The 18135-nt window shown below is 35.0% G+C and overlaps 1 protein-coding gene across 1 annotated transcript in view; it reads left to right on the top strand.

Annotated features, from left to right (window-relative positions):
- Rab3GAP1 (RAB3 GTPase activating protein subunit 1) overlaps positions 1 to 18135 on the top strand; it is a 584727-nt gene that overhangs the window by 177493 nt on the left and 389099 nt on the right. Inside the window, exon 10 of the mRNA XM_090395461.1 lies at positions 1934 to 2002. Within this exon, the coding sequence (XP_090251587.1) occupies positions 1934 to 2002 (69 nt within the window). The remainder of the gene's footprint in view (positions 1 to 1933; positions 2003 to 18135) is intronic.

Genomic DNA, 18135 nt, shown 5'->3' with positions numbered 1-18135 from the left:
GTGAGACTTACAAAAATGGAGATCAAGTTTGCACGGGAGAGGGAGTAGCAGAGAGCACATCAAGTTTTGAATCAGGCTTTGACCATGTCACCTGTACTCACATATCCAAAGCTTGGACAGACATTCTTCTTTGTCACTGATGCCTCTAAGGACACCATTGCTGCGGTACTGGAGCAAGCAGAGGGAGAAACTTTCAGGCCAATTGACTTTATAAGCAGAAGACTGTTTCCCTCTGAACGGAACTACTCTGTAATTGAGAAAGAGGCCCTGGCAATCATATACAGCCTTAGAAAGTTTCGATACATGTTACTGGGGCAACACATTATCCTCAGGTCAGGCCACAAGCCCTTATCCTTCATTCCATAGATGAAGGATAAGAATCAAAGAATTGTGCACTGGTCCCTAGAGATGCAGGAGTTCAATGTGGAGGTAAACTATATTCCTGGGAAATCAAACATTGTGGCCGACTACCTATCTAGGTCACTAGAACCCAACCCTGAGGAGGATTCCTGTGATATTAGATTTTAGCTTTTTGTGGATGAATTGTCTGCTCAGGCACTTTTTAATAAGGCTCATTCATATTAAATATTTGCTGTGGCAAATAATTTTCCTCTGTTATAATTTTATCCAATTTCTCCACAAACTCCTTGGCAGCCTTCTCATCAGAACTTGCAGATTCACCATATATTTTCACATTATGCAGTGCAAAACTCTGCTTGAATCTCATGAATCAACCGGAAGAAGCATTGAATTTGTAGTCGTAATCAGGTCCTGCTTTTTCCTTCAACATGTTGAAGAGACTTTGTGCCTTAAAAGTTATAGTCATAGTGCTAAGTGGGATGCACTTTTGGTTCAGATCCTCTATGCATTATGGAAGTAGCTTTACCAATCACTGATAGGGCCTTGTCGTTTCTTCGTCGCTATCATTGAACTTGCAATTTCATTTCAAGATCAGTTGCTTGCCTTTTTTTCTGTGATTCTTCACTAGTTTTTTTAATTGGCCATGTTGGGACCATTTTGCACAAAATATTGCAAAATATTTAATGATAAATACACAAATAACATATTTTTCAAACACAAAATCAAACAGAGGAACTGTTGAAGCCAAGTGGCGACTGCCGAGGGAGGTTGCAGCTGAATGCACTGTTGCTACTGCATTGTTGCTAAATAAAAACCTTTTAACTTTATGCTCGCTTGCGTCGTTTGAAAGTATAGTCGAAAATGTTATTTATTCCATTATGGGATCATGGACATATCTTCGAAAGGACGTAACTCCAACGGACGTAAGTTGAGGGATGACTGTATATAAAAAAAGAAAACTTAGGTTTGAATTATGTAGCATAGTGAAACACCAAATATATAGGCTTGGGGGAACCTGTAAAATTAGGGAAAACATATTTACATTAAATAACAGGACAATTGCGACTTTAAACAAATGACATCATAGCATATGTTTGCCAGGATTTCCAACAAAATCCAATATGGTTGACAAAAGAAAACAAGTTAAGAGTTTCTTTGCAATTATCTTTCCATGAAATAATACATTTTCAGTTTCTACAAGCAGTTGAGCCAAAAGATTAAAGAATGGTTTGTTTACTTTATTCTTCTGGAAAAACTCATAAGGAGATGAAATATACCTGTAAAGTTGATCTCCAGCATTGAAATGGTATTTTGCATAATGATAAGTTTATCATCATAACAACTATATTTTGATTACCCCCCCCCAAAAAAAAAAAAAAAAACTGATCTCAAATATATGAAATTTCAAAAGAAAAGGTGCATCATTCTTGTTTTGTTTTCTCACTTTTTTTAAAGAATGAATGAACACCTTTTTTTAGCAATTATTTTAATAAATAATTGATTTAAAAATTGAAAATTTTAAATTCTTTAAATAAATTTTTTGCTCCATCCATTTTTTTTTGCTTAATTTCAGAGAGCTGCATCTCTCTACAACATGGACAAATTTTGATGCAGATGTCATTGTTGATAGTGATGTATATTCGTAAGTATTAAAACTTGCTTTTAAATATAAAATATGATAAAAAAAACACTAATTTACAATAATCTCTAAAAGCTCCATGTAAAAATGCATTACTGAGTAATAGCACCATCATTTTCCTTCATTACATTTTTTTCTTAACTTCCTTTTATAATTTAAATATCATTTTAAGTTTCTGTGCTTGATAGGTTTATGTGAAGTAGTTTTCTTATACTTGGGTAAAGGATTAAATGAGAAATTAATTTCTTGTCAAGTATAATTTTCTTTTTACCATCTTTCTAGTCGAAAATGGCTTTGGTATAATACTGTAGTCTCAGTTAAATTATGCCAAGAAATTATATTGTTTAATCCTTTATAAAGCGTAAGTAAACAGAGTTTGCATGTGAAGTTTCTTGATAACTAGGCTACTTGTATATGGAAGCTAATGACTTCACATTAATTGCGTTAGTATCCCATGTGCAAATCACACATCATCCTTTCTGGTGTGTATAATGCTATGCATTATGGGAAGAGTTAATACTAAGATAAGGTTTGACCTTTATTGAGGTCTCATTAGTGGCAGTTACACCCAGAAGTGATAACAAGGTTTCGTGCATCGTATATTGTTTCAGGAAATTGACAACATATTTGTTAATAAATAAAATTATTTACTTATTATCTTATATTTTGACGAAGTCAAATCAGCATCGTCAGGGATTGATACACTTGTATTAGACATGTGCATGCAGGCACACTTCAGTAATAAAGGTAGAGAGTCCAGTCTCATTCCAAAAACCATTTTAAAGAAGAAATTCTTGATATTAGCAAAGGGTTTATATTAGATATACAGACTACAAAGAACTCATTGTGCAAAATCTGAACTTAATTGTTGATGAAGAACACAGATTAAGATTGATTCCTTCCTTAAGAAGCACATGATTTACTCCTCCCATCTTCAAAAAAAAATGTCATCTACTCCACATCAGGAGTGATTGCACTGATCAGGAGAGGTTTTTTTTTATGATGGACCCATATATGAGAGGTTGGCTGGTCAACCTATAGTTCGTTAGTACCATATATGGGTAGCGGGTTGGGAAAGGAGAACCTTGTTTACATTTGATTTTAAAGCCTGTATGTTGTATTCCTTGGGAAATATGTCGGGGAGGGCGACTAATCCACAGTACCACAGATAAAGGAGGAGGAAAAGAAACTTGTTTGGGTTTCAAGTTGTACTGTGAAAGTATGTTGGGTGGCAGCTCTATGTGATCCAATGGGCTTTGTACACAGTGGGAGAATTATTGATGCTGTTTCAGATGAACATTTCTCATGGAAATATTTATAGAATATACAAATTGCAGAGATGAAACATCTATGTGAGAAAGTTCCCTGATTTTCTCTCTCTGTCCAAAAATGAGTGACGTGAATATGACTCTGAAGCAACTACATGACTGAAGAACTTTATTCAGTAAAAGTAACTTCCTCTTATAGGAGTGCTTCCCTTAGCTGTTTAAGTTTTATTTATTTTTTTTAATTAAAATGTAATGGGTAATTGTGTTTATTTGTTAACTACAATTGACATTGAACAACGAGGGGGGTTAGGGAGTGCTGAAACCCCGCTCAGACGAAAATCTGCATATAACTTTTGACTCCCCAGAAACTTTACTAATAGCCTACTGTTGACTGTAAGCTTTACTGATAACATAAATAGTTGGTTAACAGATATTTTGAATGTTATGTATATATTATATACTGTATTCTTACAACAAAGTAAGCTAGAGAAAAGAAATTATAATACATTTAGTTTAATCCTTTATCCAAGTGTAAGCAAACAAAGTTTGCATTTCAGGTGCAAAGTTTGCACCTGAAATTATCTTCAGGACTGAGGTAAGGTAGTGCAACACCAGGCAACTCCGAGCAAAGGTGGATCAAGCTTTGCTCGGAGTTGCCTGGTATTGCACTACCTTACCTCACTCCTGAAGATAATTTCAGGTGCAAACTTTGTTTGCTTACACTTGGATAAAGGATTAAACTAAATTTATTATAGTCTAACCAAGTGCAAAATAAACTTCCAAGAGAAAAGAAAATGTTATTAATTATAATATTATAAATGATAAGGAAGAGAAAATACATTTACAGTACTGTATTTATCAATTCTGTAAGTTTACGTTGTCTGTTTACAAGATGAATCATATGTTTTTCGGTACCCACATCAATATTGCAGTGTTTTACATCATATAATGATGCAAAACATTGCAGATGTTAAACGTATTACTGACACTAGACATCAAAAATGAAAAGATAACGTGAAAAATAAATTCATATTTATTTACAGGTATAACAATTCATGATTGATAATGAAGAAGCAGCAATATGATTGCTTTACGGTAGCATAGCCTATACATTAATTAATGAATTATTATAAAATTTTTATTTTATGCTAATTAATTAATACATATTAATTATTAATATGTTAGTAATATGTTATGTATTACTAACACTAGACATCAAAAATGAAAAGATAATGTTAAAAAGAAATTCATATTTATTTATAAATATAACAATTCATGCATTGATAACGAAGAAGTTGCTGCTTCATTATTGCTCCTTCTTCATTGATAATGAAGAAGCAGCAATAATGTAAAAATGTGAATGAATCATTATCATCATTAAATTCCTGACATATATTCTCAAGGAGTGTACAGGATATGATAGTACTACATGAAAAATTTACATCATTATTAACTTCCTATCTACAATTTTCCTCCAAATCAGTCTGTTACTTGTCAAGACTCCAACATTATCAGATCTTATATTTCTATCGTTTAAGGCACTTTGTACCATATCAATCCACCTATATCTTGGTCTTCCTCTGGGTTGTTTTCCTGCCAACCTGGCAGAGAACACTTGTTTTGCTAATCTTTCCTCGCCCATTCTGTTTAAGTGACCATAGCACCCGAGATTAGCTCTGCTAACGCATTCCTGGATACTGACAATGTCAGGTTCTTTCCTAATATCCTCGTTTTTAATATGATACTGCCATTGATGCCATCTGTTCATGCCTATAATCTTTCTCAGGACTCTCATATCTGCGATCTCTAGTCTTTGGTCAAGTGTTTTACTTCTGACCCAGCTCTCAGATCCATAAGTTAAAACTGGTTTGAACACTGTCTTGTATACAGCTAATTTAGTGTTCCGACTAATTTCTCTCTTATTCCATATGAATTTATTCAATTCACTTCCTAACATACCAGCTTTGTTGATTCTGTTGTCTATTTCCATATTTAATTTACCATCTTCACTAAAAATCGTGCCTAAGTAGCTGAAATGTTTTACTTGTTCCACAGGTTCTCCATTCACAACACAGTTGACATTTTCAATGATTCTGCCTGTTTTCATTGTCTTTGTCTTTTTATTGCTCACCTTCATACCATATCTATTACAACAGTTATTCAATTTAGTCAGAGAATCTTGCAGACTTGTAGCAGATTTATTTAGAAGTATAACATCGTCCGCATAAAGAGAGAGAGAGCTGACATCAACATCCCCAATTATGATATAATGTTTAATACCACTTTCCTTCATGATGTGATCCAGTAATAATGAATAACAGAGCAGATAATGTACATCCTTGTCTCACACCAGATTTAACATTAAACCATCTTCCTGTACTTCCTTCAATTCTAACTGCTGACTTACAACTCAAATAAAGACTAAGTATTGCTTGATAAGTATGGATATGTATTCCTGATTGCATGCATGGTCAGTGTTTTTTACCACTGTGCTCTTATCCATGCTTGTTTCGTTTAACAATTTTTCAAAATAATTGCTCCATACTTCAAGAATATCTTTTTCTCCAGCTTTCATGTCACCTTTATTAACTTTAACTCCTTTTATAGCACTCTTTCCTCCATTTCTAAGCTTCTTCAACAACCTCCAGAATATCTTACCATCTTCTTCATATTTATTTTCTATGTTCTTGCCAAAGTCCTCCCATGACTTTTGTTTAGCTAGTTTTACACAGTGTTTCGCTTTCTTACATTTGTCTCTGTATTCTCTAAGAGCAACAGCTGACTTATTTGCCAGGACTTGTTTTCCTTGACTGCCTCTTTAACTTCCTGTTTCCATCATGGAGTTCTGATTTTTCTATCCTTGCAGACAACCTCACCACATGCCTCTGGCTGAATCAATCAGGGTTTTCTTCAAGGCTTGCCACTGAATCTCCAAGGTTTGATTCCTGTTCTCAAACTCTTTTATTTTTTCTTCAATAGTCTTTGTGTATTTTAGTCTACAGTTCACATCTGAGAGCTGCTCAACTTTTATTCGCTTTGAAACTTTCTTACATGTTATTCTTTTCGATATGAAATTCAATTTTATCTTGCTCAAGACTAAATAGTGATCGCTTCCAATTTCAGATCCTCTGTACATTCTAGTCTCCTGCACCAGAGAGAAAACATCACTATCAACAATAACATAGTCAATGAGACTTTTCTTATTCCTTGCCTCTTTTCTCCATGTGAATTTGTGCACATTTTTATGTTGGAACATGGTGTTAGTAATAACCAGTCCATGTCCTGAGCAGAAATCCAACAACAGGTATTTGCCATTATTATCAGCTTTGCTCTTTTCTCCAAATTTTCCCCAAAATATTTTTGTATGTCTGACAATCATTTCCTACTCTGCTATTTAAATCCCCAACAAGGACCAACTTTTCCTTTTTCATTGTGTCAGTTGCTTTTGCTAACGCATTAAAAAATTCCTCCACTTCTACCTTAGTAGAACCTTTTGTGAGACCATAGGCACAAATAAGTCTCATTGTCCAATTCCCCATTCTGATGTTTGCCCACATCACTCTACTTGAGACTGCCTGCCATTCAAGAAGATTAGCCTCGTATTTTGTGTTTATTGCTCAGAAAGATCTCACCAGTTTTTGTCTTTGTTGTTTGAGTCACCCCTATTATGTCGATCTGGTACTTATCTGATTCCTAAGCTGGCTCCATTTCTTTGCCATTCAGGCTTCTTATGTTGATAATACTGATCTTTAAGTCTGGTGATGTTGAGTTGGGGTGTGCTTTCAGATTTGTTCCAGTAGCTGACTTTTTGCTCTTCGTCCTGGTTACCTGGCAAAAACAACAGGGGCCTTGTTTAACCAGGCAAAGCCCCAGCCGGCATGAAATTTTGTCATGTTATGCCATCATTTTCTATATTGGTTTAAGCCAAGAAGAATACAATTTGGTTGGCTAAATCCCAAATTGCCAGCCCATCCTTGTTCGTTCATTATCCAGGTAGATACCCAACAGGGTGCACCACGAGAAGGTGAGGATTGGACATTAGGTCAGAAGCCCTGGTCGGTTCTCCGCACTCCTTTAAAGGCTATGTGGGGGTCTCCTCTCAATTATACAGCTTTGACCCTTAAGCACCCCCAATTTTTTTCAAATTGTTGCAAATCTTTAAAAAATTTTCCAATGTATTTATTTAAAAAAATTCATGTATGAGTGGACCTGCACAATTCAAACTCATGTTGTTCAAGAGTCAACTATATATTCCATTTTGGAGCAGCTTTCAAAAAAAAAAAAAAAAAGAAAGTTTTTGTTAAATTTTTCACTTTTTTTTTCTTTATTTTTAACATGTAGAAACCACTGGCCTGAACTAGCCTTAACATATGTATACTGCTTCTGTGTCAGGTAGTTACATTTTCAGAACTCTCTCATGTAGTAGTTTCAACTTTTACAGTACAGGTATCACTTGCTTAATGAGGTTTTGCTTAATGAGGATTTGATTATCGCGGCAATCCCTTGATATACGCGGCAAGAGTTTTGATTAATGCTCCTTTAAATTTACCACACAAAATCATGCTCACGCCATGAGGCTGCTAGCCTCGTCATCCAAATTCTCTTAATGATCTGTGTGAGAATGTGAAAGTTTTGTTTTTCCCACCAAATACGACATCATTGCTACAACTCATGGACATGGGCATCATTGCAACTTTCAAAGCCTATTTTCTTAAAAAGGCATTCTCAAAGGCAGTAGAAACAATGATGGGAGAAAATGTGATTACGCTTCACGAATTTTGGAAAAAATTTAACACATTAAACACACAATTGAAAACATTCATGACTCGTGGGAGCAAGTGTCTTCTAGTTGCATGAAAGCTGTTTGGAAAAACCTTCTGCCAGATTGCGCTAACGAATTAGGTTGTTTTCAAAATCCTGTGAACAACATGGCCAAAGAAATCGTTGCAATTGGTGAAGATCTTGGTTTTGTTGCAGAAGATGTTAAAGAATTATTGGATTCAAATTCACAAGATTTCAGTGACAACGATCTTCTTGAAATTGAACAGCACGCATATGAAGACAGTGAACAAATGGAATGTGAAGATGAAGTTCCAAAGGAAATAACAGTCAAAGAACTGGATGGAATATTTCGCAGTTTAGAATCGCTTAAGCAGCAAGTAATGGATATGGATCCAGATGTTAATCAGAGAGTGCTTGTTTGCTGAGGTCTGCAGAGTCATTTTGCTTGTTATCATAGAATTTATGCCGATAAGAAAAAAAAAAAAAAAAAAACTGTTCAAACGATCTTTATAACTTCTTTTGATTAAAAAAAATCGCAGTAACTAATGTAGATACAAGTATTTATTAAACATTTACTTTGCATTCATTTTTTATCTTTCCTAAAAGATAAAAAATGAAATCAAAATTAACTATTAGTACAGTAATCAATCAGGGACGATTTTTACTTTTACCATTGATTATTAGATTTGATTAATGTGATTTTGATATACGCGGTAACATCGAGGGATTACTTAACCACGTTAATCGAGGGATACCTGTATATATTTGTGAAAAGAGGGGAAAATAGTACCACTACATAAAGGAGGTTCCAAGACTGCTGTTGAAAATTACTGACCAATCAGCATATCAGGAGTCATTGTCAAGGTTTTGCAGAAAGTAGGCAAGAGAAAAATACAGGAATGGATAGATGATAACGGGATACCATATGGGGGGACAGCATGGTTTTGTGAAGGGTAGATCATGTCTCAGTAACTTGCTCACGTTTTATAACACAGTGACGGCTGAACTGGATAAGGGTAATGGGTTTACAGTGATACTGCTGGACCTTGCTAAGGCCTTTGACAGGATACCACATGAAATTCTAATCGGTAAACTGCAGCATATTGGGACGGATATAAGGTTGGTGAGATGGAAAGGACGGTGGTTGATGGAGAGATATCAGAGAGTAGTTCATTCAGGAGTAGAGTCCAAAAAGACGGCCTGTGACCAGTGGTGTGTGCTGCAATGTTCTGTTCTTGGACCACTACTATTTAATTTGTTCATTAACGATATCAGAAATGATCTGAGAGGAAGTGTTCACTTGTTTGCTGATGATGCAAAGTTGCATAGAGCAATAGTGAATGCACATGTCGTCAAAATTTTGCAGGATGATTTGGATAGATTGGAGGACTGAGCTAAGGAGAATGGATATCAATTTAATGTGGCAAAGTGTAAGGTTATGCATTTTGGGATGAAAAGATTAGCAGCAGTATACCACATTGGTGGAACTGTACTCCAGGAGATTGAAGAGGCCAGGGATTTGGGAGTGTTGGTGGATAGGGAGTTAAAGTTTAGGGGACACATTGCAAAAGTGGCTAAATCAGCTCATCAAATCACTTGGTTACTGAAGAATACCTTGACAAGCAGAGACAAACAAGTTATTGTTCCTCTGTATCGAGCCTCGATAAGACCCAATCTTGACTACTCTACCCAGATCTGGGCACCAGGGTTTCTTCTTGATCGGGAGGAGGTAGAGAGGATCCAGAGGCGAATGACCCTGATGATAGCAAGTCTATGAAATGAACCTTATGAGAACAGGTTGAAGATTTGTGGGTTGCAGAAATTGGTTGATAGGAGGAAAAGGGCTGATATGATTGAGACATTTAAATTTCTGAAGGATTTCTATAAGATTAATTCAGATGATATTTTTCGGAACAGGTCTGGTGGTGGGAGGACTAGGGGCCATCAATGGAAACTGGGCAAGAGTGTGGTTAGCAAAGGTGTTAGAACTAGGTTTTTTACTAGGAGAGTGGTGAATGAGTTAAGTTGCCAGAGTCTGTTGTGGGTGCCATGACTGTAAATGAGTTCAAGGCAAAGTATGATAGATACTGTGTGGAAGGTAAATAGTTGTTCTTGACAAGATGTTTCGGGCCTCCCTCGATGAGTCTAAGGACTCCTTGGAGTTGCCTGTAATAGTAATATTTTATTTGTAAAATTAACATTTGTAAAATGTCTTACTGATGTCAAAAATCTCTAATGCAATTCAAAATCATTTCAAGTTTTACACTGACATGTTCATCTTTATTTGCTTCACAACAGCTGTTACAAGTATTTTCTAGCACTGAAAATTTGAAACATGATGTTAGGGCAATTATGTTTAGTTAGACACTGTTTAGTTACAATAAATCTGTTTTGGTTGTATGCATGCATCATTGTATCTGTGTGGGAGAGGAGTATTTTTAGTACGAAGTTCATTCCAGTTGTTTCTAATTACACTGATTGGTGCTAAATATAGTACATAGACTGTAAATGTCTCTGTACTATATTTAGTGATACTATAAACTATTTGTTTTTCTTGCTTCTTCTGTTCTGTAGTATAGTGTCTGTTAAGGATGGAATATTTTTCATGGTCTAGGAACCTTTACATTCTAGTCTTCAAAAAGAACACATATAGTAAAAATCATCTATTCTTGAATAAAAATGAATACTATTGCATTATAATTAGCAATTGATCTAAAACAAAATACTAGCACTTGCAAGATACATTGTATCTGTTATTGATAAGACTGAATAGCCACTGTCAAAAAAAAAAAAAAAGTAATGATGTAGGATTTATAAAAGTGCAAATAATTCTGATAATCAGAAATAATTTCTATTACTGTGTAAAAAGTGTATACTGATCATCAGTGAATAGAATAAAATTCTTAGAAAAAGCAAGTGAAATATAAATTAAACAGAGAAATAAATTCACATAACGAGCACAACAAATTTTACAGAATGATTTGTTGCTCCATCAACTCAAATATATTCTGATCAACATCATTAGTTTGTTGGATTAGCCCCTCCCTATAGTTATTTACTCAGCTACCAAATATATATAGTCACTGTTTATTATTGGTTGGTTATTTTATTTCCTAAACAAGTTACTTTCACTCTCCTCATAAGTTTCTTTTTTGTAAATTATTATTATTATTAAAAGAGACCTCCAGGGAGTCAGAGATTAATCAATGGAGGCCACATTTTATACCAGCTATCATGCTTATTCTTGAATTCCTTCACACTTCTCGACACACACAGCATCCAATAACAATTCATTTATTGATAAGGCAGAATAGCCACTGATTAACAGATTACAACTACAGATTCGGATGAATCAGCTTGTGCTATAACTGACGATTTTAAGTAGAAGGCAGGTACACATTCAAATTTTCAAATTGTATACAAACAGATCACGTGGTAGTACTCAACAGGATAAAAGGCAATTATACCATCATAAATGCAAATATTCATGTGTAGGGTTTATAGGATCACATGTTATTTGTTCCATTTAGCAACTTATAGGATACACACAATAATATCACAAATTTAAATTATTAATACATTGTTTGCCAGTAATAAATGTATTTCTATTCATACCTGTTGTTTCCCCCCCCCTCCTTTCATGCACTGGTGTCCAAAACCTAAGGACTAACACTATTTCTGAAGATTACAACTGCAAATTAAGATGAATGAATCAGCTTGTGGCAATTTGTATAACTGACAGTTTTGAGTAGAAATCAGGTACATATTCAAATTTTCGAATTGTACACAAAAGGGTCACGTGGTAGCACTCAACAGGATAAAAGTCAAAAGGTTGCATTAAGTGAATTGTGTTTGAAGGAAGCTCTTTTCATGAAGAAAAAAATTGCAAACTTGGATGTCTTGTAATGTCTCAAAGACCTCATCTAGATTATTTCACGTGGAGAAGAATTATCGTAAAGCTTGAAGATGGCCTTAGAATGATTGATATTGCCAGAGAGTTTGGAACCTCATGTATCATTGTCCAGGCTCTGGGCAGCATTTTAAATCAGTGGAATGTTCTCCAGATGTTTGCTAAGAGGTCTCTGTCATGGAGCAAGAAGACAGATTTTTTGGTTATAACAGTAAAACATAATCGACTCACCATTGCAGGTCAGCTTATAATTCGGCTCCATTCAAACACATATACATACATGGATGTCTTAACAAACTGTGCCAAGACATCTGCTACAAGTAGGCCTATACATCTGAAGGCCTGTAGTCTGCATCTCTTTATAAACAGTTCATTGCACGTTTTCATTGATGAATAAAATTTGGACAAAACACCAATGGACTAATGATGTACTCTTTACAGATCAGAGTCATTTTAGTCTTTCCTCAGATTCTAGACAAAACTTGATTTGGCATGAAAGTGGTGCTGCTTGCCATTGCGAGAATTTTATTGGAAGGAATAGATAAGGTGGTGCTGGGGGCATGGTATGGGAGGCATTAGCTTAATGGATGCACCGAGCTACAGGTGTTGGAAAAAAAAGGAGTATAACTTGTGAATGATATTGCAATGAAGTTCTTCGATGTCATGTTTGATTGTTTCTTAGTGTTGTAGGACAGTAATTCATTTTTATGGATGACAGTGCCACACCACATCATACACAAGCAGTGGAGATACTTCTAGAGCCCAAGGATATTAACTGAATTGAGTGGCCAGCATGCTCTCCAGATCTCAATCCCATAGAACACATTTGGGATGCAATAGGGAGGCGGATTGCTGCTTGAAATTCCCCCTCCAGAAAACAACAAGGCCTTATCCTTGCTCTGAAGAAGGAGCGAGCCAGTTTTTCCTCAAGAACTCCTGAGTCACTAGGTGCTAAGCATGGTATGACAAAAAAAGAGCTGCATCGCAGTTTGGGATGAACATATTCCATACTGAAATATCTCTCTGCATAGTTTTCTGGAAGCACTGTACGTCAATTTCTTAACTACTTCTTTAGAAAATTTGTAATTTTTGCCTAAAACATATTGCAATTTATTTGTACAAAATTTATAACACATTTTTTATGTAATAATTTATTAGTATGCTGGTAATAAATTTATGTCTACATTTAGCTGTAGTCATGAAAATTTTTTCATATACAGGTAAAAATGTAGTTTGTCCTTAGCTTTTGGACACCAGTGTATTTATCATTCTCACATGGCTGATTGATGATGGTTCACATATTTACACCTATTCAAAGGTAGCATTCTCTTTAATTATTGTTTTTCAATATATCCTAAAACAGACATTAGTTCCCCCTTACATGCAAATTCGGTTACAATCTAAGAACCATCATGATATGTGGGCATCTGCCAATACGCATGTACAAAATTACTGTGGGCAGGGTGGTTTCACTCACCCTGCCAGATGTTTAGGATAGTGGCAAGAGAGTCCCAATCGTCCCATTGCAAATATGTTAAATCAAAGGGTAATTGTTAGTTGTGCTTTACATATTCTTTGTTATGACACTATCTGTATGTATATTGTATTGGTAATGACAACATGAATCAACATTTAAATGATTTTATAGAAAAAAAAATAGTCTCTAATGCTTGACAATTGTGAAATTTGCTTAACTCTGATGCTTTTTTTGCCCCCAGTTAATCATGATAAGCAGACACCCACTGTATCATCAAACAGAGAAATAAATAAATAATTTCGTGTGATGATACTGCGTTCCCCCTTTTTACAGGAGTTCACAGTACCATCTAGTCCCCCCAAATTTTATCCGGGATCTGGAACCGGCATAGGCTGACAAATCAGACCTATGGCTGGGTCAGTATTCCTGACTGTAATCCGTGTGTCCTCAGACCGGTTTGCCTGCTTGCAGGATGAAAAACACCAGATAAACTGGTGGAAAAAACCCTGCTGTCCACGCCCAAGACTGGCTAACTTGGCTATGGCTGAGGAAGATTCTTAAGCTCCTCACGTCGTTGATGGGAATAGAACCTAGGACACTCCTTCCCCAGGCATATGGTTGCGAAGCGCAAAGCCACTAGGCTAACTGCGCGGACAACAGAGAAATGATATTTAATGACTCTTGCCAGTATTATGAAATATCATATCATTAAATGTTTTCAAGACATGTTTAATAATGTAATGTAATGTCATTTTAATGAAAAATTGAAATGAAAGAAATTAAGCAGGTATTGCAAATGTGCAGTAGTTTAAGGTAACTGGTCTTTGGAATGTGGATCATGAAGAAAGATTGAAAAATGTAATTTGGAAAGGCTCATGAATAGCAGGAGGCAGAGGAGGGATGTGATTGAGACATATAAGTTGGTCAGGGATTACCAATGAAGAAAATTTTCATAGAATAGGAGGGAGGGAGAATATAACAAGAAGTCATCCCTGGAAACTGTATAAGGAGTGTGTGCAAATGAGTGGTGAGAAGTTTCTTTGCATGGAGGTTGCCTGGGTGTGTTGTGAATGCACTGAATCAGTTAAAGGCACTATTGGATGAGCTTTGTGTCTGATTGTGTTTACTGCCCATGATGAGCTCTAACTCCATGGAGGTTACATGTTAATAATAATAATAATAATAATTTTAAGACCAACCATTTCATCTGTTTTAAACAAGTCTTCCAGTTGTTGAAAGGCTACCAATTTGTTTGTATATCATTGTATTTTAATGATATCAGAACTCTGTTATCAGCGTAATCTAGATCTTCTAAGTGTGACATTAGGATTCCATTTAATTCCTCTTCTTTCACCTGTAACTGTTCTCATAATGAATCATTGACTATGTTAAACCTTTCCTCATACAACATAATCAGATATTTACTGTGCAATAACACAACTTTTAATCATTAACCATAATATTTCTCTGTTAATACTGTCAAATGCTTTAGTAACATCTATAAAATTTAGGTGTAATGGATTTCTGAAGTTCTGTGTTTTGTTCAGTGACTTTCCTTAAAATTGTAGTGCACAGTACTCCCACCTTTTCTAAAACCAGATTATTTATTCTTAATATCTTCTCTACTTCATGTTTAATCTTATTTATCAATATTTTATAAAAACATTTTGCAGGTACTGACAGAAGACTAATTCTACTCCAATTTTCACATCAGTAAGAACTCCATTCTTAGATTATATTTATCATCATTACTTCTTTCCACTGTTTAGATATATCTTCAGTCTCTGGCACATTGTTAAAGATCAGTTGCAGTTTTTCAAGAGAAGTTTCTTTATTTCTCTTAAGCATTTCTATTACTATATTATGATTCATTGTCTGAAGTGCTTTTCCGTTTTCATTTTCTCTACTATATTTATTTCATTTTTAAATATAGGTTCTGATGTAATATTTAAATCTATGCTTATAAGAGGTCCTTCCATTATTGAACTTATAATTATTATTTTTTGTATTCTTTTCATCTTCTAACAATCTTATCCTCTTCAGTTAGCAGCAAACCATCTTTGTCTCTTATTGCATTTACTCAGATCTTCTTTTCTCAGATCATATTTTCCTTGTCATCTCCAATGTGTTCTAATGTTGCAGCCTTCAGTGCTTCTTCCAAACTGTCCGTATAATTCCTTTTATATTCTTTTTCAGATTTTTTAACTAACTTGTCTTTCTCTCTATAATTGCTCAAATGAATTTTTTTAACTCTGTGAGATTTAGCATTTTCTGATATTATCTGATAACCAATCCTTGTTCTTTTAATCCTTCTTAGCACCCAGACAGTCTCTTGCAACCTCCATTATATATCATTTAAAAATTTTTCATGTCGTCTAGGCTTTCTCACTTCCTGGATTCTCATTTTCAAAAAATGAAATTGATTTTTTATCATAATAGAAACATTTTTCTTAATTTCATTCATTTTTAATTTATACATATATTTTATCCTTCCATTTTGTTTTCTAATTTTTTAAAATTTAATTTTGAGCTGTTACTAAGTAATGATTAAATTCGACATCAGCTCCTTGCCTTTACTTTAACATCTAATAGTGAACCGCTAAAGTTACCCTTGATTGGAATATGATCAATTTGCATTTTGGTTTTTACCATCTGGTGTATCCAGGTCATTTTATGTATGTCTTTATGTTTAAATAAGCTTCCTCCTATCACAAGATTATTCATTCACAAAATTCCACCAGTAGGTCACCATTCTCATTTCTTGGACTACATACGTCATTACCTACTGCTCTCTCATCTTTTGCCAACTTTAGCATTCATGTCACCCATAAGAATAATTATGTCATGCTCATCCATGTTGTTGTTGTTATGTTCCATCGAGCTGTTTTTGACTCCTGGTGATTCTACTCTCTCCATTCAGAGAGTAGAATCACCATGTCTCTGGCCAATTTCTAGTCGCATTCCAGTTGCTTCTTTAACTCTGTTCATCCATCTAATTCTTGGTCTTCCTCTTCTGCTTCCATCAACTTTAGCAAGCATCATCTTCTTCTCCTAACTGTCATTTGCTCGCATAATATGCCCAGGGTATGACAATTTGTTTGCTTGATGATCATAGCTTTGAGGGAGCAATCTGGCTTTATTCTGTCTATCACTGATTTATTGGTTTGCTTTGCAGTCCATTGTATTCTTAGTAAGCATCTCCAAATCCATAATTCAAATGCATCTATCTTCCTTCTTTCACTCTTTCTCAGGTCCAACTTTCACATCCATACAGCACCACAGGAAATACCATTGCTTTCACAATTCTGATTTTTATTGTGAGGCTAATATCTTTTCTTTAAAGATCTTGTTTAAAATTGTCATTGCTTTCCTTCTGAGTAATAATCTTCTTCTAACTTCTTCAATACAATACAATGCCCATCTTTATCAATCTGGGATCCTAGGAGCACAAAATTGTTCACTACTTCCATTTTCTCCCCATCTACTTCAAAATCGGTAAGTTCACATGTTGCTGTAACTTTTGTATTTTTGATTTAAGTTTAAAGCCATATTTAGCATTTGTTTATCTTTAGCTTTCATAATAAGTTCCTCCAAATCTTCTTTGCATTCTCCTAGCAAGGTGGTATTATCTATATACCTCAAATTATTAATATTTCTTCCAATTTTAATTCCAACTGAAGCCTTCTCCAACCCTGCCATTCTTAAAATGTATTCATTGTACAAGTTAAATAGGTATGGAGATAAAATACACCCTTTTCGCACATTACCTATGCGAAATTCTCAGGTTCTCCAATATTTGTTTGGACAGTGGTTCTTGTTCATGATAAAAATTCCTTAGAAGGATAATGAAATGCTCTAGTACTCCAATTATTCTTAACACATTCCACAGTTTCACATGATCTACAGAGTCAAAAGCCTTACTGTAGTCATGGGACGTTCTTTTGATGTTCCTCTGCCTTTTCGTCTGGCATTTCTCTTTCATTAATGGTTCCAGTCTTTTCTGAATGATCTTAAGTAAGACTTTACTTGCATGAGGAATCAGTGCTATAGTTCTGTAATTTTCCCACTCTCTTGCATTGCCTTTCTTCAATAGAGGTATATAAATTGATTTTTTCCATTCTGTAGGCCATGTAATTGTGATCCAAATTCATTGACATCGAGTTGTTGAAATTTTAAATGCTTCTTCTCCCAGGTCTTTGAGCAGCTCAATAGGTATTCCATCCCCTCCTGGTGCTTTCTTACTGGATAGCTGTTGCAATGCCCACCTCACTTCACTCTCCAGTGGTACTGGCTCCTGTGTATAATCCTGCTCTTCAAATTTCTCAGTAATTTTGGAGTCCTTTCTGTAAAGGTCTTCTATACTCTTTCCATCTTTCTTTGATGACTGCAGCTTCTGTGAGATATCCTTTGTGATTACTTTTCAATATTGTCACCTTGGTGCTAAACTTCCCTGTCAGTTCCCTGATCTTTTTGAAAAGATCTCTTGTTTTTTCCTTTCTTGTTTTAGTCTTCTGTTGTTAGCATTCCTGGTTAAAGTATTTTCTCTTGTCTCTTTTGGCTTATTGTTGAAACTCTGCATTCAAATGCCATACTTCCTGCAAATTTCCTGTGGCCTTCATTTTCCTCTTATCCTGAGCAGTTTTGATGGCATCTTTTGACAGCCATGTAGACTTCTTCTTACAAACTGTTGGAATATTCT

Source organism: Typopeltis vanoorti, chromosome 7 (assembly GCF_054136105.1).
Source record: "Typopeltis vanoorti isolate ZY-2024b chromosome 7, IOZ_Tvanoo_1.0, whole genome shotgun sequence".
Classification (NCBI taxonomy): domain Eukaryota; kingdom Metazoa; phylum Arthropoda; class Arachnida; order Uropygi; family Thelyphonidae; genus Typopeltis; species Typopeltis vanoorti.
This window is presented reverse-complemented; position numbering and strand designations above follow the sequence as displayed.